Source organism: Zonotrichia albicollis, chromosome 1 (genome assembly GCF_047830755.1).
Source record: "Zonotrichia albicollis isolate bZonAlb1 chromosome 1, bZonAlb1.hap1, whole genome shotgun sequence".
Taxonomy (NCBI): domain Eukaryota; kingdom Metazoa; phylum Chordata; class Aves; order Passeriformes; family Passerellidae; genus Zonotrichia; species Zonotrichia albicollis.
The window spans coordinates 7697838-7725576 of NC_133819.1; the positions used below are offsets into that span (position 1 = coordinate 7697838).

A 27739-nucleotide genomic window follows, 5' to 3' on the forward strand; every position below is an offset into this window, starting at 1 on the left:
ACCCACTTCTGATTTTGCCACCAAAATATAAAAACCTTCTGTTAATTGATCTTATTGGAATATTTTACCAGTTTCATCGTGTTCCATCTCATGTTCCAAGGCTCTGCCCACATGCTGAGAGCTCAGCAATGTTCCTGTGCTACGTTTGCCCCAACAGCATCTAAGAAAAGGTTAATGGTGCCTGAGATCCTGAGCTCAGCTTCATGAAACTTGTGTGGCTGACAGGCCTGGACCTGTCTGTTTATCAAGAAAAGTGAGTGCAGTGTGAAGAGGTTTTCTTTGCTGTTTTTCTTGGCAGCACAGACAAAATCAGGGAGGGCTTCAGGAGTGCTTCAGGGACTGACCAGTGCATCTCTTTAACTGAGGTGCTCAAGGAATCCAATAAACCCAAAACTTTCAGGAGGCTTTTATCTAAGCCATCCCAAAATGATCACATCCAGGTTCAAAGTATTTGCATTAAATACAAGCTAGAATTATCCATGGGCCCAGCTGCCACAAGGGGAGAGGATGCAGGAGGCCTGCTCTAATAAAATGCAGTGAATATTTGTCTGCATTGACAGCACTAAATACAGTTCACATGAGCTGTTAAACTCCAATATCAAAAGCAAAAGCACTTCTGTTATGCTGCTATTTTCTTTTTTTTTTTTTTTCAAAATCAGAATCTGTAACCATCCTGACAGATATTAATGGCAATGGTGACACATCAGATGCTGGGGGAAGCAGTTCTGCACAACTTCAGAGGCAGCAGTTATAATTCTAAAAAATCTCTTTCACAGATCATAGTATTTATTCTTCTACAAAGAGAAACACTTCTTTTAAAGTTCTCCTGACCAGACAGTCTATTATTGTTTACACAGTTTCTTTAAGTACAAAAAACATCCAGAAAGCAGATTGGGATTGCTGGAAGTTTTGCATGTCCTTGCATTTACTGCAGCCCACAGAAGGGCCAAAACTGGTTATTCCTGCATTCATAGGCAATAAGCCTTTTTCAGTGTCAACTCTTTTTGGAGCAGAAACTATCTCTTTTTCTTGTAGATTGTGCTGCAATCAAGTTTATAATTGGTTCAAAGGTAACAGAAGTTAAGTTTCACAGCAGGTGCAGAAGATGCAATAAAAAATCTCTATTTCAGGGAAATGCAAATGCCAGGGGAAAAATGGAGTGATTCTTTCAGCCTCTTCCATTTAGGGAAATGATGATCAAACAGTGAATGATGATGCTGGTAAACAGCTTAGTGTCATAAATACTAAAAAGTGCAATACAATTAAGTGAACCGTTGGATTTTTTAATATATAAAACATTTGAATGGTAGATCCTGCTGCACATGACCAGAACCTACCCATTTCCCTTATCATTTTTCTCAATGCTGTAGTACAATGTTTTTCCAACTAGGCTATCTAGATGCAAAAAAAAAAGCTGGTTAAGTGATGACACCTGGAACTAAACTGGAGTGACTCCTCTAATTAGGAGTTTTTTCCCTGCCCGAATTTTTGCCTGTCATGCCAGCTTAGTTCCAGGCAGAAGGGCTGCACAGATATCAGGGGAAGAGGACCATTTCCACAGGAGGCACTGAATCATCTGCTGTTGTTCCTATTCCAGCAGGGCTTTTAAACTGCTCTGTGAATAATTGCTGTAGGTCTATTTGTCTCTACCATTCTTTCATAGATTTTTGCATCATTATTTTCAAGCTGTTGTTCCCTCACCTTTTCTTTTTAGCAATGACATATGAATCAATTTTTAGCTGTGGTCTACTGTATGTAATTATTCTGGCTTGCTTGTCTTGCTAGTTGCAAAAATAAAAAGACTTCTGCCCTGTCTCCCTCTCCCCCCAACCCCAAAGTCTATGTAAGCCCTATTTAAGCACAGTGAGGGATATTCAGACAGATTTTAACATGGTCCCTACATTCTGGAAAAACAAGAATTTCAGCATAATAATGTGCCATCTCCTCATCTCCTTCTTGAGCATCAGAATATGATTTTTTTAAGAAAAATTTAGTTTATATATATTACATAAACACTGAGCACCTGGACAGGTTGCTCCTTTCCCCTCTCCCCTCACTAATTCAAATAATTCCACTGGAAAAGTGTTGTGTTTAGGTTTTGTTTGGTTTTGTTTTGTTTTGTTTGTTGGGGTTTTATTCCTTTGATGCTCTCTCTTTGTTTACAATGGCAGCAGTCTCCTATTTTTAACTTTTCACATCCTTGTCATTCCTTTGTCACGCTGGGCTTGGTGTTGGGTCCTTGTGCCCTAAAGAGATGCTTTGGCACAGTCAGTGTTATGTTCTTTGCTGAGAAATTGTCACATCTCTTCACCTCCAAGCATCTTGGTACTGCATCTTCATCAGGTGGAAAAAGAGTAGGATATTTAGGAAAACTGCAGGTGCTGCAATAAAATGTTACTGAAGGAATATTTAGGTAATTTTATTTAAAATAGGATGTTGCTCTCTCTGTGGCCATGAAATATTTCAGAGTACAAAATGAAATTTGCTATTTGCCATAGAATTTCACCACTAAATCAGAAAGTAATTGCCCTTGCACCCAAATATGACACATAGGATGATGCAGGCATTTCCCCTGGGGATGAGACACTGCCACAGGCTTCTTCTGTGATTTCTTATATGTCACTTTGTTTTCTAGTGAAGTTTGATTTTTTATATGTCTCTGTGTTTTCTGGTGAAGTTACAGCAGTAGATTCTTACTTTTAAATGGACTTACAGAATTGATGCATTAAATGTCACTGATATTCACAGTCTGCATTAAGGAAACTGAGTGTGTTCTCACAAGAAATGCAAATATCCATGGATTTGCTAGGATTTAGAGGAACTCACCAGCCTGTTCTTCTACAAGGAAAGTACTGAGTTTTCTTCCTTTATGTTACCACATTTCCTCACCTGCTTCTGTACAATATTCCTAGTAGGAAAACACTCCAGCATTGGCTCAGTACCACTGGAAGTTATTCCCTCCTTTTACAGAAATTTCTTGAATTTCAATTGAGATTTATGGATATTAAACCACTCTTTTTTATTAGGGGCAGTTTTCATTTCAGAGATCTGACTGCCAAAAATATATTCCTGTCTGTGCACGAGTGTTCCTGACATCTTACAAATCATTGGTAGGTGGAGGATGTCCTTTAGATATGTGCTTTGGAAAAGTGTTGTTCTTGAAAACTGCAGTGAAAATATTGACCTTTTCTTTTAGACAGCTGCCATGAAAATATTGACCTTATCCTTTAGACAGCAGCAATTATTGCTGAGAGAGTGAGGAAGTTACAGACATTGGGATGCCACAGGCAGGACTGGGCAGTGCCACGCAAGGAGGGTCCCAGCTTGGCTTGTGGTGCTGCTCTCTCCTTTCCCAGAAGCTGCCGTTTCCCAGAGAGATGAGGAAACTTCATGGAAAATTCTGTTAGCTCTCCTCCTCACCTGCTGGAATAGGTGTTGGGTGTTTCTGCAACCAAGCTTCTAATTAAAGAGGAATATTGCAGTGGCCAGCTCACTGCCCAAGGTCAGATGTGCACCTGGAGGAATCCTAAATCCCAATTGCCAATTTCTTTATGCTGACACAAATAATCTTTGTGATCTTCTTAGTCAGGTGTTCTCTCTATAACACAATAAAGTATTTTAAATGGAACACTGTATCATCTCACATTAAATAATCTAATTTATAATCATGCCCTACATAACCATCAGAGATATTAGGTTATAGAATACATGATAATCCATCAAGCAGAACTTAAAAGCAGAAGCAGAGTTCCATACTAAATGGTACATTTACTATTACATTATTTTATATAACAAGGCAGTTATAAATTAAAATAACCCCATTAGAATACAGGGCAATGAAATACAAGCAGACATGGCTCTTTCTCTTTGTTGAGGGGAAACAAACCCTCCTTTCTTCTCTGAAGAACAGAAAATAGGACAGCACATTTTTCTTGAAACATACATTTTTAAATCTCCAGAATTGTGATAACTGTTTATTTGTCTGTACTTTGGCAGATTCTAGGCGTGATTAGAATCCATGCACGTTGGGGTCTATCCTGCTCATGGAGTACAAATGGAAATGCACAGCATCTGTAATGATGCAATGTCAAAAATACTAAAAAACTTGTAAAAAACAGAGAAGAATATTAATGCACTGAACTACTTAAACTGAGAGAATCAAGAGGAAAAAAAATCTTCTGTACCCAGTTTAAAAGGAAAAATTTTGGGAATATGTCTCCATATCATAGAAATCTGCCATTACTTCTATAGTCTATTATTTGGGACTTTATCTCAAGTATTAGTTGTGACAATTTTGGATTGTCTAAAGGTATTTAAACCCACAAGATCATAAAAATTCTACTGATTTCCTAACAGACACTGCAAGGGGGATACTTCCAAGCAAGTTTCTGAGTAGGCCAAAATCTGCTCTCCTAAATTCCAGGGCTTTATTCTTTTTTCTGCCATATTTCCTCTTGTGATCCTGAATCTCACCGTCTCATGGTGTGTGCAACATCAGCTGCTCCCAGCTTTCACCTTGCCCTGAAATTTCTCATGTTTGAAAGTGTGAGGTCCAGCAGAGCATCTCCACCAGCTTCTTCATCACCTGTGTCAGGACAAATGCCCTCCATGCACCTCCTGGGTTATTGTGCTTGTGGTTTTGACCCTGCAGGAGATAAAGGCTAAGGTTCCCCATGAGATCAGGGTATTTGAATGAGAGCCTTCTACCATTTCTATGAAGAAGGGCACATCTCCTTCCTCCTGACCACAAAGACGGGATCAGGTGCTCCCACTGCTCCTTTCCCTCCTCCACCCCTGCCCATGTCCCATAAGGAGATCACTGACCCCAGCCCCAACAGGAGTCACCTGCAGACCTGGAGAGCCACATCCTCTCTGGGGAACCCTTCAGACTCTGCTCTGGAGCTCTGGACACTGTTCACAGAGATCGGACATGTTTCTTTATTTGAAGACAAGAAGGAATGCTTTTTCCATTCTCTCCTACATTTTGGTTGCTATGTTGATCACATGTAACAAAAGCAAAATTAAGTTCTTAATGTTTATTTTGCAAGGTATATTGGCAGTTTTCAAGCTATGTGGCTAAAATCAGGAGATTTGCATGATTTACTGTGGTGACGCTTCTGCAATTCTTTTCCCAAATATGCAACAAGGCCACTGAAGGCAGCAGATTTTTTGTTTGACTTTTGCAGTGGTCCTGGTGGTTTCCCTTGCACAAACAGCTGCATTTCTTTTCACTGCACTGATTTCTGTGCAGCCAAGCTCTTACACCACTGGAATCAAATGTTTTCAAGTCTTTCATCCCCAGTGATGAGTCATGAATATTGGTTTTGATGTGTTCATGGATCAATATGATTCTTACATGCATCTTCACTTTGGTATTCTCTCCCTGTAGTGGTCCCCTGGGTTTTTTGAGCTTCTCTGTCCTGAAACCTTCCCTGCATAATTATTTTAAACAGGTTTAAAATTCCCTGTGATGTAAACATTACCTTTGCCTATGTCTGGGCCAGGTAAATTTGAATTAAACTGAGCTTTATCTCTTTGTGGGATACTTTCAGAAATTGCAATGTCTTCTAAATCCCTGGTGTCTTAAGGAGTCAACTTCTTACTTTGACTTAAAACAGACAAAGGGTCTGGTATGAAAAACTGCAACTGTAGCCTCTTCTGTCAATTATTTATTAAGATGTGATTCTCTGCAATGTTCTGATGGATTGTATGGAGTTTAATTGTGTAATCACTGGTCTTAATAATGACATTTTCACTTTGTGAAGAAAAAAAGTTGATTTAAAAATTCTTTATCTCACTCCTCTATCACAATTGTATTCTGTCTCTTTCCTAAGTTATGAACATGAACCAATTGAAGGAGAGAATGAAAATATTTTGAAGTTTTTTGTCTTGTATCTTTTTTATCACCTGCTATCAAACTATATTTAAATGGCAAGAAGAAAAACCTAATTAAAATACTAGATCTTATTATGCAAGCTCACTGGTGAGGAGCAGTTTATGGTTTTATTAGCCTTTTTGAAGAACTGATAAGAGCTGGTGTAATCACATCATATGCATTAGGAAAAACACTAATGACAGAATACATTAATGACAGCTATTTGAACATCGAAGTTTGCATTTTATGAGGTTCAAAAGAAGAAATTGGCAGAGTATTCATTAAATAATGCATAATCAATCAGCAACAAGCCTTAGAACTGATTTTTAATTGATCACACATTTTTTCTGCTGAAGTTGATGTAAGAGCAGTACCTGCAAAATGCCAAGACCTTTCTGGTACCATGCTTGTCACACTTCCTTGAGATCACAAAATGAAAACACAATTATTGTTTCTGCTTCAAGATGCTACATGGATGAGGACAGGCCCAGGCTGATTCTGGGTGGCACAGGCAGGATTTAACTCAAACAAACAGCAGGGAATCTCTCTTTGCAGCTTTTCATTCCCACTGTCCTCAGCTTCCAGGTTTCATATGGCAGCATAAAAACAAAACCAGCTTAAGAAGGGCTATCTCCAAAATATACGGATGGAATTAGAGAGCACTAGAAATGGTGTAGAGGGAAGTTCTTTCTCTTTGTGTATTTCCAGGAAGGGTTTGATCACAATCAAAACTACTTGTGTCCATGATCTGATATTTCCAAACCACATTTACAAGCTGTGGCTCTGCTACAGACCTCAGCCAGCTACTTAGCATATAAATAAAGACATAATACTTTTCCACTTCCTGAACATATTGGTAACATAAATCTGTGTATTTTCCAGAGGCATTCTGATCAATGTGATGAATAACACCATATAAATATGTAGATAGTTCAGCACAAAACATTCCTGTCACTGAACCAAAAAAAAATGGACAGGAGTCAGACTGTTCTAAGGCAGTGTCTTATGATAAAAAGCTTTTTTAAAAAGTCCTTGATTAAAGAAAATCTTTAAATCCCCTTGTGGGATTATTGTGGTGGGTTGCCCACCAAGCTGCTCTATCACTCCCCCTCCCCAGTGGGCCTGGAGGAGAAAATTCTATGAAAATCTCATGGGTGAGGCTAAAGACAGGGAGATCACTTGCCAGTTGCCATTGGAGCAAAACAGACTCCATTTGGGGAAATCAGTTTGCTAATTTGCTATTAATTGTAACAGAATTGTGAGAGTGAGAAATAAAATAAAAATAACCTCAGCTCCTCTTCCTACCCTTCCCCATCCACTGGTGACCTTGGTGTTTGTGGTGTCTGTGTTTCTCTCACAGTTTGTCACTCCTCTCACATACCTACAAACCCAGCATTTTCACCCCTTTATAAATACATTTTCACAGATACACTAGCAGTGCCCCTGATGGGCTCATCTTTATCCAGTGGCAGATCTGTATTTTTTCATAGATTTTTTGTTTACTGATTCTGAAAAATAAATACAAGTGTTTCTGAGAGGTGCAAAAAGTCTTAAAATTATTCTGTCTCTTTTTTTTATTATTCAGAATATGGTGTCAGGTAAACTGGTTTTCCAACAAAAGAGCAGAAAGAGAAAAAATAAGGGTTTGACATTAAAAACAAGAAACAATGAAATACATCATGTTGGATGAGGAGAGAATAGTGTGTTTATTTGTAGTTCTATTTCCCCACTCACTGTGTCTTCCTTTTTGTGCCTGGTATTTTTAAACCTCAAAGGAAGATTGAACTGATTCTGAATTTAAAGCAGGGTTCTGTGGTTTAACCCCAGCCAGCAGCCAAGCCTCACACAGCTGATTGCTCCAGTGGGATCACCAGAGGAGTAAAAGGGTGGAGATAAATGCAGTTTAACAGGGAAAGTGAAAGCTGTGCACACAAACAAAGCAAAACAGGAATTAATTCCCTGTTTCCCATGGCTGGGCAGGTGTTCAGCCACCTCCAGATAGAGCAGGGCCCCATCACATGTATGAGTGACTTGAGATGACAAACACCATCCCTCCAGGAGTTCCCTTCTTCATTCTCCTTCCCACACTTTATATATTCATGATGCTGTGTGGTCTGGGACAGCCCTTGGGGCAGTTTGGGTCCCCTGTCCTGGCTGTGTCCCCTCCCATCACCCAGGCACCCCCAGCATCCTCGACAGCATGGCAGCACAAAAAGCAGAAAATTCTGTGTAAGCCCTGCTCAGCAATAACAAAAATATCTCTGCATTATCAACACTGTGATCAGCAAAAATCCAAAACACAGCCACTGGGAAGAAAATTAACTCTACCCCAGCCAAACCCAGCACACAGTTCCAAGGAAAGTTTTGTGACTCTGTGCATGAAAACCAGTTCTTGTTGATCAAAGTCTCCATGTCACAGTGCCAACCTTTCCATGTCATCTCTTCTCTCACAGATAAATCCTGTGGGCTCACCTTGCACTGTGGAAAGGTGTGGGAAACATTTGCACTTCTCAATGTGCTAATAACTTGAAGTAATAAGCATCCAGGCATTAACTTTATGAGAAATTTGAGTGATGCAGCTCATGCAGTTGACAAGTTATGCATTAGGAATTGTGGGGTAAAGAGAACATAAAGTTAGAATGCCACTCTACAGCTGGTAAATAAATAGGAGCACTAAAAATGCAGATTAGTGCACATGAATTTCTTTTCTTTTGATCTATGGAGAAGTGGGAATTTCACATACCTCTTTGGCGGGATGGAAGGTAGGCAGAACAACTGTAAAAGGAGGTGTTCACCTACTCAAAATAGTTGGTCACTGTGACTCTTTAGGTCTTAAGAGATGATTTTCATTATATTCCCAAAAAAATCCATAAAATAATTCATTTAAAAGTACCAATATTTTAATTAATGAAGTATAATTTCTGAATACCACTCTGGGTCAGTTTGGTGGACAGTATTATTTTAGAAGCCCTTTAGCAGTTGCAAAAGCATTTTAAATAAATCCTTTAATCAATCAGTATCATTAAGGCTCTTGCATGTTTGAAGTGAATTAAGTTTAATTTGTTGTTAGATCAAATATTTACCCTACTGTATAAATTTATCTTACTGGATACTTAAGCTTTGACTTTTCTTCCTGTCTCAGGCTTGTGGAAGAGGGTCCAATCACCCTCTTTTTTTTTTTTTTTCTCCAATTTTAATTGTGTGGTGCAAGGATGTCTAATAATTTGGGGTTTTCAATTCTAACACCATTTGCATACAGACGGAGATTTCTTCCCAGATCACAGGAGTTAGTGGTGTGCTGATACCTGAGGATAAAGGGGTTACAGCTCAAAGTCACAAACTGAGCCACACAAAGCAAAATCCATTGATTTTTATTATCCTGGGATTAAATTAATGCATTTGAAAAACCCCAAACTTTATCTAAATCCCCTCAGATGTTGCAGTTATTTTTGTTAAGTGTTTAATCTTTGGGGCATCTGTTAAAACGTCCAGCAGAAAGAGAGGTCTTCTGCTAGATCCAGTGGTGAGAAGTTCCATATGTTAATTCTGATTTCATTAGGAAAAATATTCTAGGTTTCATTGGTTTGCCTGTTGTTTTTGATAAATAAAACAGTAAAAATACATTTTTTTGTTTATTCTGTGTCTGTCCATCATCTTGTAAAACTTACATCTTCCTTTATTTTTTCCGTAGAGTTAGCAATTTCTGTTTCTTTAGTCTATGAATGGATGTTTCCATTCTTCTTACTTTTTTCAGAATATCTTCTCTTTCATCTGTGTTGAATGTGTCATGATGAAAAGGGACACGGTATTGAGCACAGGGTTCTCCTGGCTTAGCACAGCTTGGTTTTCCATGCCAGTAGTTTGGTTCAGTGTTGGATTTTAAGGCACATGTGCTGCAAGAGTGTCTGGGTTAAAGTCTTGCTCAAATAAGCACAGCAAAAGAGAAGACACCAGAAATTTGAGCTCTGCTCTTTATCTCCTGTATAGAGAGGCATAAAACTGAAATTCATCCCTTCTGTCATCATTTTAAATTTGTCTAGGAGTGCTGTGCAAAGCTGGCATGAAGTAATGTAAAAGTTATGTCTGTACATATTTTTACTATTTTTCTTTACTGAAATTTCTTATCCCCTAATTAGCTGACAGGATTGATCATTTGATAGAAAGCACTGCTTTGATGCCAGGAAACCAAAACAGTAAAAATTGTTACACAGGTATTTCACAATAACTTCAAAACTGTTTCTAACATGGGATGTGAGGTAATCCAAAGACATTTCTCTCTTGATGAATAACAGAAGTCCAAAAGCTTTTTCTTAATTTATAAGATACATTACACAGAAATCTTCCTTGTGCTGCTTCAGTTATCTTTTATCTTGATTATGGTTGACGTTTTTAGGGTACAAGGCACTGTAGTTAGGAGGATAATTTTCAAATCTCCATGAGGTGCTGCAGTTTGGCTCTGAGTTATATGGGAGGCAGTTTGAAGTCAGAGCACTATATTATTTTTCCACTGCAGCACCAGATACCTCACACAGCCTGATGAGTGCAATGAAGCTTTGAAAGATCAAACAGTGAAGATGGAAACATTGCAATACTTTAAAAAGGGAAGAGTGGGAGCAGGTTGTCAATCCACCTTCTTTATTTTTCCTGTAAACTCATAAAACATTGAATATAGTACAAAATATTGCAAACCTTATTTTGCTGGAAGAACGTGGGCAAGGGAAGGGTTGCATCACTTGAATAAATCCAATTGATTGTGTGCCTGCCATAGAAGAGCTCTTACCCAAGCACCCCTTAGCACATTTAGTACTCAGACACAGAGATTTGGATTTATTTGAACCCTGAGTATCTTATTCTGCTTAGTCTTCACAATTTTTATGTGCATTTAAACTTCAACAACCTCCCCATATGCAGATTAGCTAATACATAAAATTCTTTAGTTGGAATGCCTTATCTGGCTGCTCTGTTTACTAAAATTCAAGGTAGGAAAGAGAATGTAATATCTTCCACAATGTACTTTTTACTTTCCAAATCTATTCATTGAATGCAGCTCTTCCTAGTTTAAAAGGAAGAAGAGCAAGCTACAGTTTCAGTAATAATTTTTACCTTTAGGCAAACCTGCTATAACTCCTACTAAAATTAAATTAAGAGCTATACTTTCTTCTGGAATCTTTCCAGCTCATCTTTGGTTGAAACATATACCATAATAGGATGTGAAACAGAAGATGAAAGCAAATATTTTTCTCAATTCTGCCTTTTCATAACGTGAGAAATTGCTTTCTAGTATCATGGTAAAAATACATAACATTTATTCCAATATCTTCAAGTGTAGAAAAACCCATCTATAAATGTCTACTAAATTATATTAACAGTTTGCATTTCAGTCTAAATAGCTTACTGATAACATTTTTTCAGTTTTAATAGAGTTTAGAAATGTGTTGAAGGTGGGGATGGGGAGCAGAATAAAGTGTCGGTGACCTGCCACACCTCTCAGACACACACAGTCCATGGGAGTGCATGGGATCCATCCCAGGGAGCTGTGGGAGCTGGCACAAGTGCTCACTGAGCCACTGCCCCATCATTTACCAGCAGCCCTGGCTAACTGGGGAGGGCCCAGGTCATGGGAGGTCAGCAGATGTGATGCAAAAAGAGCCTACAAAAAATGTCTACAAAAAGAGCCAATGGTGAGAGGCTCAACAGGGCCAAGTGCTGAATTTGGGTCACAACAACCCCAGGCAGTGCTACAGGCTGGGGACAGAGTGGCTGGAAAGTGGCCCTGGGGGTGCTGGTTGACAGCAGCTGAACATGAGCCAGGTGTGCCCAGGTGGCCAAGAAAGCCAAAGGCATCCTGGCCTGAATCAGAAATGGTGTGGCCAGCAGGACCAGGGAGTGATTGTCCCCCTGTCCTGGGCACTGGTGAGGCTGCACCCCAAACCCTGTGCTCAGCTCCCTCACAACAAGAAAGACTCTGAGGTGCTGGATCATGTCCAGAGAAGGGTAATGGAGCTGGGGAAGGGTCTGGAGCTCCAAACTTGGAAGAGTGGCTGAGGGAGCTGGGATTGCTTAGCCTGGAGGAAAAGAGGCTCAGGAGAGTGGATGCCTTGTAAAGGCTGACCTAGAACACAGACTAGAACAGATGGAGTTAAAGAATAAAGCAGGAATTTATTAGGAGGTTTCAATAGAGACACCTTGGGCAGCACAAGAGCCCAACCAAGGCTACACCCAAGATAAACCAAAATGGTCACAAAATGGTCACCGGGTCTCTCACTTTTATAAGTTCTGGTCCATTTGCATATTGGAGTTGATTGTCCAATTACAGCTTTAGCTTATGAAGTTCCATCCTTCTTGTTTTTCTCTCTTCATTGTGCTCTTGGGCCTGAAATTTGGATCATTTGTCTTTGGTCCCCAGCTAGAGAAGGAATTGTTTTGTCTCTCTACTCTGTAAAGAGAGCTTACTACCCCTAATAGGAAGCTCAGAACTACAAACTAGAGCAGTACAGAATCTAAAAATACAAAAGCTAAAACCTGAGGCATTGGGGGACCTCATCACTCTCCACAATTACCTAAAAGGACGGTGTAGCAAGGGGGGATCAGTCTTTTCCCAAGGAGTAACTGGTAAAACAAGAGGAAATGCCTTCAAGTTGTGCCAGGGAGGTTTCAATTGGATTCCAAGAGCAATTCCTTCACAGAAAGGGTTGCCAAGCATGGGAACAGGCTGCCCATGGCACTGCTGGAGTCAGCATCTCTGGGTGTATTTAAAAGATGTGAAGATGCGGCAGTGGGGGACGTGCTCTGGTGATGGCCTTGGCAGTGCTGGCTTAATGCTTGGACTCAGTGATCTTAGAATCAGAGAATGGGTTGGGTTGGGTTGGGTTGGGTTGGGTTGGAAGGGACCTCAAAGACTTCAAGAGTGTTTTACAGCCAAGCGATTCTGTGATTCTGTGACTCAGAGCAAGATGTGTTTCACTTTGGGGTGGGGGACAGAAATTGTGCTATCGATGATAGAGGAACACAGAGCAATTAAACCACATGATAAAGACACATACCATGGAACAATATTTTTATTATTGGCTGACTAAAGCTTTACTTCCTGATCAGCATTTAAACACATGAATAAAGAGCCTGATTCACAGGAGCATTTCACAGCAGTAGTTCTAAAATTCTCAAAACCTGAGCCATGGAACTCTTCATCTCATGCCATCTAACTGAACAGCTCAGTTTCTGAAATAAAGACAGGAGTGAGAGAAATAAAGCTTATCTCAAAGCACCAAGGCTTCAGTTTGTTGTAAATTAGCATCTTTCTATTAGCTGATGGCACTGGAAGCAAGCTGTGGAAATCCCTTTTTTTGACAAAAGATGCCATAAAACTGTGATATGTGATTTTGTACTGCCAATTATTGTAAAAGCAAAATGCAAGATTTTATGCTGGAGCCACTGCTTAATTCTGTTCTCTTTTTCTTTTTCTTCTTTTTTTTCCCTTCAAATCAGATATTTATCTTTGAGAATAACATCTATTACTGTGCCCATGTGGGGAAACAAGCCATCCGAGTGGTCTCCACAGGAAAGGAAGGTGTTATTTTCAATGGGCTCAGCGACTGGCTCTATGAAGGTAGGACACAACATGTAGGCCAGCAGTTAGTTATGAGTTTAAGTCACACTCTAGAATAACAGACCTTGCTGGAATTAGACATCCAGCATTGCATTTCTGGGCACTGGAGGACCACAGAGCTGAAAACCTGCCGTTCTAAGAGTTGCCTGATGTGTTGGAGCGGAAATAATGTGAAATGGTGTAAGAATTCTGTTTTCAGGCTGTTTTCTTTCCCTTAGTCCAAAGGTAATAAATCACTGGGCTTTAATGAACAGAACTGCTTCATTATTTAATGGCACCTGCAATCATTCATGGACGTGCCAGTTTTCAAGTCACTAAAAAGGACAGAAATGGGGAGGGAAAGGAGTTTTATCTTAAAGGAGAAAGCGAGGAAACAATTTTACTTGATTAGCTGTTTTCCACAGAACAAGGTGGGCCTTGGAAGCTGCCCACATCTTGCCACCTAAAAAAATTTCTAAAAGCAGACCCCAAGTAATTGGCTTCTTTGCTGTGAAAATGGGCCTGACAGGGTGGAGGGTCATCTCTGGAGCACTGTTCTCTTTGATCCTTTCAGCTGGCAAATGGCCATTTTGGTGTGTGTGAGCAGCTGCTTGAAAAGTGATCTCAGCTGCTTATTAGCTTGGGAGAGGATCCTCACCACCCCCAGTTCTTCTGGGTGTTGTTGTAGGCTTTTAAAGTAATATGTCAGAATAAAAATTTAAAAAACACACACACACACATATATGTATATGTATATGTATATGTATATGTATATGTATATGTATATGTATATGTATATGTATATCTATATCTATATCTATATCTATATCTATATCTATATCTATATCTATATCTATATCATCTATATCATCTATATCTATATCTATATATCTATATCTATATATCTATATCTGTGTCTATTTATCTTTATCTATATGTCTTTATCTATATCATCTGTCTATATCTATATCTACATCTACATCTATATCTATATCTGTATCTATATGTCTGTATGTATATCTTTGTCTATATATCTATATATCTATATTTCCGTGTGTATATCTTTGTCTATTTATCTATATATCTTTATCTATATCATCTATATCTGTATCTATTTATCTATATCTGTATGTATAACAGGTACATATCATGCATCTCTCTCTCTGCTGCTGACTAAGCTGCTGCCAGCAGCTCCTTCTCACAGGGATCCTGGCTTTTGGACCTGGCAGTGTCTCTTTCCTGTGACACAGCTTCCCTCTAAAATCACCTTTCTCCTACAGGTCCCAGCATAATCCCAAGGTTTTCTTACTTCTACAGGGAGAAATTCCAGATACATCTATAAACTGTGTCCTGTTGGCTGCTCCCAGTTCTCTTGAGGCTTAATGGAACAGAATAGGTTGCAAAATGCCATTAACAGTTAATTGATGAAAAAACAGGAATCACTACTTACATTGGTCTGTATCACAGCTAGACCATGGTCCTTAGACCCAGAAATGAGGGAATTAAAATGAATGAGTTTGTTTGCCCCTCCTAAAGATGCTGCTCCCATAAATCAGTGTAAAAACTCATCAAACACATCAGTGGAAAAATCTGATAGTTTTTTATTATTTTTTATATTTAAATATGTGCTTCTACTGCAATACAGCATATTTGCAAGTGTCTTCCTTGCGCTGTGAAAGCACTTTGTAACCAGAGAAGTGGCTAAGAAGTTACAAAATGCTAATTTTTCTTCACTTTATTAATTTGCTGGTGAAGTTGTGGGCAGGCTGTTTGACTCTGGAGGTCAAATGTGCCTACTCCTACTACCCTTATTTGTCTGATAAACATCATTTAGTACATCGGGTCTCCTTGCAGAGTCTCACACACAGCCCCACACTGAGAGGAGTTTGTCAAGCACATGAACCCAGAGCACATCAGCAAGCCCAGGATGACACTTGTTTTGCTGACACCTATTTTTATTCAATTACAGGATTGCTCAGGCAATTTCTTGGCTGACATTGACTTTCAGGTTTGCCCTCTATAATGAATTTGCTTGTTAACTTTATGTTAATGTGCTTGGGTAAGAAATGAATGTGTGATCGAGTGCAGTCTGCTTATGCTAAGCCAGGTTCTGTAACCTGTGATGCACAAGGCAGATTAGGACCATTGGACCTGTTGTTCACTTGGGTTATGTTTGAAAGAAATTTTGATTTGTAAATGTCACTTTGTGTCCTAATACAGTTTATATTGAACTAAATAATTCTCTTTTTTCACAAGCAAGGTGTAGAAGGTCCCACAGGAAAACCCGATTTAAACATTCCCAACTAATGGGAATACAAAATCAAATCCAGAGCTGAGCTGTGTGAGCTGAGCTCCTTCTCTTGCCATCACTTGTGCAATCCTCATGGAGATAAACCTGGGACTGGTGTCAGGACAGAGGATGTGTGCTTGAACCAGCTGTGGGGCCATGGTGTCATTGGGTCTGCAGGGCACAGACACCAGCTCTGTACCTGTATGGATGGATGGAGGAGGGTCCAGAAGAAGCTGGATGTTCCATGGAGATAAATGGATAAGGACAAGTGAGAAATGAGAGACACCTCCCCAGTGGGCTCCAAGAGAATCCAGTTGTGCTTACCAGTGAGATTTAACCTGGGATACTCTACTAACACATCATCGCCTTTGTTTTTCCAAAGCCTTGCCTTTTCTTGGATGCCACCTCTTCAGTGGGATGAACTTGGGCCACATTTTAACTCCAAACTTACCTGACTGGAAATGCTTGAAAACTTGGCAAAGACTGAACTGTACCATCTCAAGACCACTTTTGCTTTTCACCCATTCCTGCTGTGGTTTCTAGCCCTGCCTTCCCCACCTCCCAGCCGAGCTGGGTGGGATGCTCGGGCCCGTGTTTGTTTGCACTGCTGCCATCTCAGTGAGCACCAGGATGAGTGCTGAGCATATGCAGAACCCTCCCTCCATCTGTGCAGCCAGCTCCAGCAGGCAGTCTGCAGAGGAGCTGTGAGAATCAGGATCACGGAGAGTTCAGCACACTCCTCTTCCCTTCCATGCTCTTTTTGTAGCTGAAGTTCTGTGACCCCTGGCAGTGACAGCAGAGCCTCCTTGCAGCACCCACTGGGTTTCTGTCACAGCTCACACCCTGCTTCTCGCTTTCCCTCAGTGCAGAATGGAAAATAAACCTCGGGGTTTTCTATTTGGGGAAGATGACTTTTAATGATTTTTAGCGACTTTTATGTACATAGCAAGAGCACCCCAACAGCAATTCCCCCTCATTTTGTGAGAGCTGTTTGCACAGTGAGCTCTGCAGATGGCAACCCAGCAGTGCCACCCTTTGGGGTGGCTCCTGGCACTTCACATGCATGGCAGACCCTGGGGGACATTTTCTTCACAGTGTCACCGCTCCTGTCACGACAGAAGAGATGCGCCGCACTGTTAATCACAGGTTTTTCCTGAGTCCACAAGCACAGCAGATCTAGAGTAAATTTGACAGGCTTTTTACCCTGGAAAAATGCAGAAGTTCATTGCAATTCAAGTTAAGCTCTGCTTTTGTAAATCTGCCAAAGGAGAAAAAATTTCTTCGAGGTATTTATGCTGATCTGTAGACTTTTGATAATATAGTGAAAAACATTTCAAATCAATCAGAGCTTAATCTACTTAGTGCATTTAGCTGGAAGGTTATAGATTGATACATAGATTACTGTAACATGAAAGCATAGATTAAGCATGGGGTTTATTACTAAAATAAGCACTGACAATGTTTTCATAGTCTGACTTAACATTTTCAGAGCTGTGCCTGATAAATGCTTGTACTAAAATCGAGTGATATCCTATAAAACAGAGTTTAAAGTTCTGCCACTGAAATCAGCTGCACATTTAAATGCATAGCAGCAGCAAAGAGTGGTTTTTATTTCAGTTTGCTGTATGATCATTGTTGGTTTGAGAATATGTTTTGGCAATGATAAGTCTTACAGATAATTTTAAAGCAAGTGCTGGTGTAGCAAAAAGGACTTCCAAAGCAATAAGATAAGAGTATTTAAGTGTTCTGTATATAAGGAGTAATATCTTAAAAATAACATGCATTTAAAAAGTGAACTGCAGGTAAAATTAATTTCATTTATATGCTTTTTTTAGAGCACTCTTCCAGAGAAGTTAATTCTGTCATGGTGTAATTAAAGTGCCTTAATTTGCTACCAAGCACTTGGAAAGGCTGTTGAGCTGTTGTGAGGAGGGGTGGCAGCAGGGCACTCTGATGGAGGTCACCTCCATGATTCTGTTAAGTGACAAAAGAAGATTGAGATGTCCCTGTGCTACAGTTTGAAAATTTGTTGATTTTGGGATTATGTGATGCTGAATCCTGGGGAATGGGGCAGGAGAACTTCCTTTCATACTGGCATGTTGCTGCTAGACCAGGAGCAGCCCAGAATGGTTAATCAGGGTCCCTTTAGCAGGACAGGGACCTCCTCTGGGCTGCAGTGTTAGAAAGTCCTGGTGTGGTGTCCTTGAGCCAGTCACAGATAAAGCTGGATAACTTCCGGTGTTATGTTCTGAGTGCATGCTTGGAAATCAAGGATGTGACACAGTGGAGTGTGCTTCTGTCACTGCTGGGAGGGGAAGGAAGGATTTTCACCTACAGATGGTCCTACACCATGCATGAAGTGTGACATGAGGGATTTGCTGCGTGTGTCCTCAGATATTAGAGTAGAAACTAGGAAAACAAAGGAACAGTTTTGCAGCTTGTTCTCTGGGACACACCTGTGGGTATTAGATACTTTGGTAGGAGTAGCATGTGAGTTAAAAAATAAGAATTGCATATGAGTTACTCCCTTATCTCATGTCACTGTCAGAGGATCAGAGGATGTCTCTAAATTTGGAAGTCTCTAAATCTCAAGATCATCTCAAATTGAGAATCTCCATTCCAGACTTTGTCCTGACACCATGGCTGGGATGTCTGATCTGGACATCTCCTCATCCTCACACATCAAGAGGGAGCCACTCCTGGCAGCCCAGCCCCAGCCCCAGCTCCCACAACACACATTTAAACCTCTTGAGTAGTATGAGCTTTACACAGTCATCCTCTAAAGCTGATACTCTGCTTTGCTGAGCTTACCACACAGTGGTATTGCTGTGTTTCCTTTTTTGGCTAGGAACCAGGAGGAGGAGGGGGAAAAATCCTCTTTTTCAGAGATGACTCCCATGCCTTATTAATCTTCATTTTGTCTGCGTGATCACCAGCAGATCCTCTTGTGTGACTTAGCAGTGACACCTGGTGGGAGAGGCCAGGATGTTATCACCATTAAGGCAATGAAACTGCAGATTTTTTTTGCAGCAAGATCTAGGAAAGGCTCCCAATTTCCCCTCACATACATTTCCCTGAAACTCTCTCTCAGCTTATGGGAACTCCACATCCAAAGCCTCTGGCTGATTCATGCTAATAGTGCTTCTGTTCTTTTGTACACTTTATAAGGAGAGGAAAGAGAACACAGTAATAAAGAAAAATCTTTTCCATAATTTAATCAGCAGCTCACAGAAAATATCAGAGGGTAAATTTAGATCATGTATGACTGGTCTCGGAAGTGCAGCGCCTGGCAGGAGCTGCCAAATCAAATATCAGTTATTTTGAGCAGTATCTTTTATGCCTATAGCATTTCTAGCAAGTGAAGTAGACATATTTCTTACATTTAGAAATATTAATTCTGAGACTCTGGAAGTAGTCTTAGTACTGGGAAAGCAGTCAGTAAGTCTGCTGAAGCAGTGCCTTACCTAATCCGTCTGTGTGCTCAATTTTTCATTGTATAATATGAGAATGCTGAACTTCTGCTTGGAAGTAAGGAACTTTGATGATCAAATTATGCCTGAATGTGAAAAGGAACATTCATAATTAGCCTGAAAGCAAGTATGTTCTGAAGTTCCTGTTTAGTGCCACCAGAGAAGGAGATGACATATCCTCATATTTCACAGGCAGGGCTAACCTTTCCCAGTAATTAGAAGCTCCAAAACCTGGTTGGGGAGAATGAGATGAAGAATTAGACTGACTCATCACTGCATTTTTTAAGATAGTCTGGATAAATAAATCTCCTGCCGTACTAAAGTCATTTCTGCAGACAGGGAAAGAAACCAGCCTTAATGGGACTACAAATTATTCTATTTTGACAAGATATGAAGAATCATTGGGACAGAGAATCTAGATTTTACTTTAGGAACTTTCATATTTTCAGCCACAAAGAAAATATTCCATTGACATGGGTAAATTTGCAGTTCTACACAGCTGCTGTGGGGTAAGGGGAATTTGGAAAACGTATGGAACTGGGAAATGACCCCAGATAGTGCCAGAAATGCAAGTCAAAAATCCATTAGTTTGCTCTCAAGTACATGCTGGTGTTTTTGAGGGGTTTGGGGGGAAGCTGCATGGAATTTGTTCCCTCATTTGTGTGCTTGCTCAGGCGAGGTAGCAGAAGCAGAGTGATGCTTTGGTGGCATTGTCCCCATAGTAAAATAGGAAATTTTCCTCTCTTTTGCATTTGGACATCATTGAGTGTTGCCCATTGGGTTCATGCAGCTGCTGTGCAGCACTTGGAGCCATGCAAGTCTCAGTTAGCCATCATTTAGCTCATTAAGATGACTAGATTTCTGTGAACTGTTATGTTCACACTGATTTATACCAAATGTGCATAAAACCTGCCCAGTTTAGTTGCATTCAAAGGATGAAGAGCAGCTCTTGACCTCAGCCATTTGTTTGAAGTGGATATTTCTACCATATAAGATTCCATTGCAAGGAAGATGAATTATATGCAAAATTACTTGGCTTTATACATGTCAAAGCAGAGGAAAAGAGTCTTAAATTTCACCAGATGATGTCATGAAAGGTTCTGTAGAAGTGCCATCACGTCCTGGCTTTGGTGGAAGTTCCCCTGTCCCAAGGAAGCTCCCATTACAGATTACATCACCAGGAATGGACTTCTGTCCCTTCTCAGCTGGCAAAGGTCAGGGAAAAACTGAACCATTTGCAGTGCACATTGTGAATGCCTGCCTGGAAACCAGCAAGCTCCTCAAAACTTTAAAATGTGTGGCTATCTGGACTTTAGAATGTGCTTTAAAATGTGCTGCTACCTGGACTGGCTTCAAAATCCAGCACTGCACCATGAGAAACCCTGCCAGCTCTAGCCCAGTCCTTAACCTTCCCTCTCTGCAGAAGGTTGTTTGGAAGGAGGATGCCAGCCAAAACCAACACCTGTCATCCTCTAATTTCTGGATCAGCATCATTCAGGCTTCAGGATGGCTTTTGGAAGAAAGGAGAACATTATTTACTGTGGTCAGTGATCTCCTTGGGGCAGTGGAAGGAAGCCAGCTGTTCATCCTGATGTCACAGCAAAGCCAGCAGCTGCCAGGGCTTTAGAGGTGTTCAGTGAGTGAAGTTGTTCTTGTTTGCCCTGAAGCCCTGGTAGGTATCACAAAAAATAGTTGTTGTATCACTGGAGTCAAGTATTTCCAAAAAAAAAGTTGTACTGTGAGTTGTATAACAGAGCTACTCTGGTTTTCTGCTTGCACACAAGTTCTGTTTCTCTGCGCCAATTTTATTACAGTGGCCTTGGGTTAAATTGCCTGTTGGAGAGCTGTGTCCTCATTTTCTGATTATGCTGGTATTTTTAATAACTAATTAGTAGACCAGCACTTTGGATCTTGCAGAACAGATTTTGACCTATGCCACGCTAAGTTGAAGTCTGGAATAACTGAATGAGAGGGTCCTGCTATAATAGTCATCTTTTATGTCCACTTTCAGGGTTTCAGAGAAAATATCTTAAAACACTGTTATTCCCAGAAAATAAAGAGTGGCATGTTAGAGACTATTTTCAAATCCAGTCAAATTTCAAAGCCATGGTTTTCCTCCATAGAATAATTTCTATGGTTTAACAGTATAAAACACAAAAAATGTATTTAAGTGATCAAGTTCACTGCATGTAAAACAAAAATGCATCATTTCTATGTTGGTAGAATTGAGCTGGAGGGCTATGACGCATGTAGGAGTCTTCCAGGCTGTAGAATGTTGTAAGAGATTAAAAGAATTTAATTAAATTGTACAAAAATGATGTACAGTATTATAGGGTGGAAATATAGCTGTTAGGGCATGTTTCCTAGGGATACTGCAGGGATCTCTCTCCTGAGGGATTTTTAAGAGTGAATTAAACAGATTTTTGTCATGAGTTGTTGAGATAAACATCAATCCTATTTCAGTGCGAGGAGGGGATTAAGCCTTCTTTGGGCTTCTTCTGGAACTACAATTTTATGATCTTGTGTATAGTTTTGATGTCTTTTCCTCATATCTTTGCAGTTAGACATTTTGGCTCTGGGATTACAAAGAATGCCTTTTTTTATATACAACAGGGTAAATACACATAAACTGCTTGTACATGATGGTTGTAGGGGATTGAGCTCCGTATCATAAATTTATATGTGTCTCATTATTTCCCTGAGGAAAATTGGTGATTTTCTTCTTCCGAGGATGTCCATGAACTTTTATTTGAAAAACATGTTAGAAAGAAAAAAAGAAAGCGTAATGCTTTTAAAGTGCCGCAATCAAGAAATTATTACAGAAAGAACAAAGAAATTAAAAGATAGTCACAGAAATTTTATGTTAGTGTGTAATTCCATCAATTTGAGTTAAAAAGTAATTTCCTGAAGGTTTTTTCTTGTACAGTCTTGCTTGTGGAAATTAAGGGGCCCGTGCAAAAGCTGATTAAATAACTTTCCTATTTGTCTCACTGCTGGCCTGAATAAAGAGTATCTGCCTTAAGAAATAAAAAAAGCAAAAATGAATGCACTCTGTCCAAATTAGAATGAGAGAAAGCTAGATGAAAAGGATGAAAATTCTGCTGTCATTTGTGATTCTCACTAGAGAGCTGGCCTGTCCGTTGTTGTATAATAGCAGGGAAATCAAAAGAACATCCAAAATTATGACACAAATCATATTATAATTTGTTTACATCAGCTTCCCTAATTTGCAAGAAAAAAGAAAAGACAAAGAACCAAATTGAAATGCAGTTTAAAATACACAACTCCAAACCCTAATGCCATCTGGAAGCAATCAGAGGTCAGAGTGGGTCTGGGACTGAAGAGCAGAGGAGTAATGATGTGAAATGCAAGGGGTGCATCACTGCTAAGGGCAGGCTGGGCACCTGGGAGGCACCACCAAGTTCAGGTCCATGGTTTCCTCCAGCAGAGATTAAATTTTTGTATGTGAAATAAGCAAGAGGTCAAATCTTTGCCTGTGAAAAACACCCTTCCATATTGCAGTCTGTGCTGCCTGTGCTTGCTCCTGCGGGAGACATGATGCCCAACATGCTCAGATCCTGGTGCTGCGTATACAAGACTTTTTTCCAGCAGTGTTCCCAGTACCAGCTCTCCACAGGACCTCAGCCCTTGAAGACAAGAGAGATGTGGGTGATACAGTGCAGGGAATTGTGACAGTGTTCACAGGGGTTTTCGGATGAGGATCTGACTCCATGTTTCAGAAGGCTTGATTTATTATTTTATTATATGTATTACACTAAAACTATACTAAAATTATACTAAAAGAATAGAAGAAAGGATTTCATCAGAAGGCTGGCTAAGAATTGAAAACGAAGGAATGATAACAAAGGCTTGTGTCTTGGACAGAGAGTCTGAGCCAGCTGACTGTGATTGGCCATTAATTAGAAACAACAAACATGGGCCAATCACAGATCTGCACCTGTTGCATTCCACAGCAGCAGATAATCAATGTTTACATTTTGTTCCTGAGGCCTCCCAGCTTCTCAGGAGGAAAAATCCTAAGAAATGTATTTTTCATAAAAATTGTCTGCGACAGGGAATTCTTCAGATTGTGCCAAAGAAGCCCAGTGGTGACTGCAGTGTTGCCACCAGCCAGGACATGGAGCTGACTCTGTCTGGGTTCTGCTCTGTGTCAGGAGAGCTGAAGAGCTGATCTTTAAGGCTATCAATTGACACTCCAGCAGTTCCTGAAAGATAAAACATCCAGGGATTGTTTCACCCTCAACACTCAATTAGTTTACATTGCTATAAGTAACAACCATATGGTGCAGCTTCTGCACCAGCTGCTCTCCAGTCTTCAAGTACAGGTCTAAGGGGAAACTGTGCCACAGAGTTTACAGCAATTATAAAAGTAGGGGGAAATGGCAGGTTTTAAAGGTGACCCTAAAGCTTTTGGATGGGTTAAGCAGTAAAGTATAAGTGGGCAGGGATGCATTGGCTGCTGTATATCAGGCTGGGGACTCCAGGTGCCTGCAAACAGCACACACAGGTGCACAGCAGCCAGTGTGGGACAGCAGGGACCACTCCAGAGGGATGGCAGAAACCTTCAGTCCTCTCCTGGGATGAGGACTGCAGAGACCAAGCAAAGCAGTGACATGTGGGACATGTTTTCCTTCAAATCCATGGCAAACAGCAGCAGGCCCTGCTCAGACCTGCTCTGGCTCCCTGCAGCCCTTGCCCACATCTGCCAGGATTTCTCAGAATCTGGAGATGGGGGATTGATATTGAGCCAGGTTTCATGGCCCACCAAGGCAGAACCAGACCCTGCAGGGGGAAAGAGACCAAAACAAACCCATGGTGAGATGTCTGCTCAGCTCCGCAGCCTCCAGCAAGAACAGCCCCGACCAATTCTGTGTTGCCCAGCCTCTGTGCCTGCTTTCCTCTCTGTCCACTGAAAACAGTTTCTTTGAGAACCATCTCCACAGCACAGTTGAGCCTTGTAGAGCTGAATTTGCTGCCATTCTTCCCAGTTCTTTACTTCCAAATGGATTGTGGTCATTTCTCTGTTTGCATGTGTCATTCTGGTGCTGAATGAACTTTCCCTCAGCCAGTTTACATACCAGAAAATCGTGATTAGAATATTTTATTTTAGTTTAGTTTAATGACTAAAAAGCTGCTATGCTGTGTTCTCCAACCCTAAGAAATTTTAAGACCATGAAAGTCCTTGCATGTCACTCTGCAGTGGGAAAATTTATTCTAAGTCTTTAAGTCACAAAAACAGCACAGGAGCACAAAATGCTGCTAAGAGATAAATACTGTGTTTTATTTATAGTTATTTAAAATACTTATTCTTAACAAGTTCCTTAACTGAGAATTTAGAAGAAATGTCTTTTCACTTTTAAAGTTTTTTCAGATTTTAGTGAGTGGAAGTATCATATAGTATCAAAGCAAACTATTAAGTGCTCTGTGTTTTTATTCATTAAATTTCTTGTGCTGCAGTGTCCTAGATGGTTTTGCAGCTGTAGTGGCCATATGGATATAAACTGCACCAAGAAATTATTTACTCTCCATCTCACCTGGTACTGGTTACACAGCAGAGATGACTACTGCAAATACTCTGTTGGAGACATTATTTGAATTTCAAACTCTTAGCTGAGAAATATTTCCCATAGTTCAGGTAAATTTGCCAGAAATTTAGATGTAAAATTCCCAATTACAATATCAAATGCCCTGATTCATGTGTTAGATCCAGACCAGAATTATACAGTTAAGCAGAAGCTGATACCTCTAACAAATGTACATACTCCTTTAAGTTCTGAGTTTTGCTTCAAGATTTTTTGAGTGTTTTCACTGACTTATTTAGTGTTGTGTTCTTGGCTGTCATTGATTAAACCTTAAATCTGTGGTGCCTGGTCTGTGAACCAGAGAATAAAACCTTTCTTCTGAGAGCTGGTATAGTTATATATTATATTTATATATGAGAAGTATCCGCACTTTTCAAAAGTGCAGACAGAAATGTTTACATTACAGTTTAGATGTAGACTTTTGATGCATACTGATTTTAAAATTAGTAACAAATAAATCTTGTTTTTTTATTTTCTCAGTATCACAGTCATTTAAAATTAAGACTACAGGTTTACTTCCTAGAGTGATTTTAAAAGCATATTTTCTCATGGATCACCTTTTCTTCTGCACCTGTAATTCTTTTCCAGGCTGAATATTATACTGGTTTTTTATTGTTGCTATTATTTTGTACATATTCCTAATTTTTCTTTTTTTGTGTGTGTGTTTCATGCATTCTTCTTAAGCTGTTTTTAAATAATTTGAGACTTTTCTCAATTCCAATGAGGCAACAAAAGCAACATCGTCTAAAGAGAACTCCTATCATGAAAGCAAAGGGTTAATACTGAAGGGCACATGAATGCTTGTTGGCCAAAGAGAACAGTTCGAGAATGGTCCTCAAAACTTTATTAGAGATCAGAAAAACATGCAATATTGCATTAACTGGAAGAAAAACTCTTCTATTAGAGGGTGAATGTCCTTAGAAATGTTGCAGAGTTTATTTGAAAAATAAATCCAACAAGCCTCTATTAAATTTATTGAGGAAATGGAAAGCAGAAACTCAGAAAGACTGTAATTGCCACCTACAAATATGATAATTAGAGTGAATAAGAAGTAATGAAGGAGGAAATCAGAGACAGCTCACCTCCTGAGCAGGAAGGTGGAGGTTGCATTGCCACCATGTGGCAAAAGTGTGGAGAGCCAGAGCAGCTCCTCTCTCCATCAGGATTCAAGAGAAGAGCTGCAAACAGCCAGAAATCTGCATGATTTGCTGGGAAAAAAAAATATAGTATGCAAATGGCATCCTGATTGGAAAGAAGCAATGTGAGATTAAATCCTCTTTTGCTTTTGATTAGCCTGTGCAGTTGGGTTTTTGGCGGCGTGTTTGAGGGGGTTTTGACTTGAATTTTAATACAAAATGCTGTTGCATAAAATATTCAGTGGAAAAGTGAGCAGAGTGCAGAAAAGGAAAGAAAAAGAAAGTTCTCTCTTTAAAATGATGTCATTCATAAGCTTTTTTGAGTACAAAAATCCATCATTCTGTTGCACGTCTTCTTGAAATCATCCCTAACGTTTCTGCATGAATTTTTATTTTTTCAAATTTTACTGATAAATCTGGGATACTTCTCAGTTCTGTAATATTTAGAAATATGAGCCTTAGTGTTTCACAAAGTACTTTTTAGAACAGATTATATGGAAATATAATTTTTTTATGGAAGTTCTGCCTACAGCAGGATTTGGGATTCACAAAAATGCGTCAGTTTTCTCTCCCCGCTACCCCTCAACTCCAGCTCCTAATTCCTCATGGCATGACAACTGGTTGCTGCAGAAATTATTAGGATTCAAGAGCATGATTTCACAGCCTGAGTCGGATGAGCTTTTCCCAATCCCCTTTTTGATCAGATTAGTGCTGACCCCTGAGCTGACCCTCAGCCGAGGGGAGCTGGGTCCTGCCAAGGCAGGGATTGCTGCTGATCCCTCCCAACAGCTCTGTCCTGCTGCCAGCCCTGCTTCTTGTCTTCCCTGCAGCCTGAGCCTCTCCCTGGTCTGTGCAGGGTTCATAAAGGGCTTGAATTGATGCTAAATGCAGTGGCTGCTTCTGTATTTAAGAGCAGCTCCCACCTTTAGCACCCCCACACTTGTGGCTGAAGTGCAAGAAAAAGATGAAATGACCATCACAGCTGATGCTCAGATGTAGCTCCTGGTACAAGTCTAATTATGACCTCCACTGAGGCAATTATTCTGTCTTGATCTTAATGCCTTTTGCAAGCATCAATTAATAAAACCTCACATAATGTCCTGGTAGAGCAGGAGTTATTACCATCTTTTTAGAAACAGGCAAACTGAGGCACAATTATTGACCTGGTTTTAGATGAGATGAGAGAAATTAGGACACTAAACTGAAGTCAGAGTTTCACCTTAGTCCCTAGAACCCAACTAAAGTGCAGAGCATTGTGTGAAAATCCAGGTGTGGCTGTTTCAGCACATCCCTGGGCTCACCTGCAGCACAGACCCCTTCAGCTGTGGTCACAGGGCAGGAGGGATGCACAGCTGGAGAGATGTGTCACTCCAGAAAGGCTGGGGTAGTTCCTATTGATTTCCACAGGAATAAGAACCTTTCCAACCCACAGGGCACCCTGTGAGCAGAAGGCAAATGCCTGTTTTTAAAGCTGCCCCAGCTCTGTCAGACTCTTCTGCATCCTTAAGAGACTAATGGACTCTTACCTGCCTTTCAAATCCCAGAAGAAAGGAGCAAATCACTTCCCTTTTTACACAAATGACTCATAAGCGTTTGCCTCCTACATTAGTTTTGCTTTTGCTCAAAGTTGAGTCATTGTCTTGTATTTGATTTAACAACAATAGCAGGAGGGAAAAAAATGGCCATCAGTAGCTACTGCATAAGAGTAGATCAAAAGCAATTCCTTAAAGGAGGCTTTCATGATAGCTAGATTAAACATTTGAAAAACTGGTAAGAAATA

At 40.1% G+C, this 27739-nt stretch overlaps 1 protein-coding gene across 5 annotated transcripts in view; it reads left to right on the top strand.

Annotated features, from left to right (window-relative positions):
* The window catches only part of DPP6 (dipeptidyl peptidase like 6), a 572065-nt gene that overhangs the window by 469618 nt on the left and 74708 nt on the right, over window positions 1-27739 (top strand). For all 5 annotated transcript variants that reach the window (XM_074550874.1, XM_074550925.1, XM_005480421.4 and 2 more), the window contains exon 8: window positions 13361-13481. In XM_074550874.1, the coding sequence (XP_074406975.1) occupies window positions 13361-13481 (121 nt within the window). The remainder of the gene's footprint in view (window positions 1-13360; window positions 13482-27739) is intronic.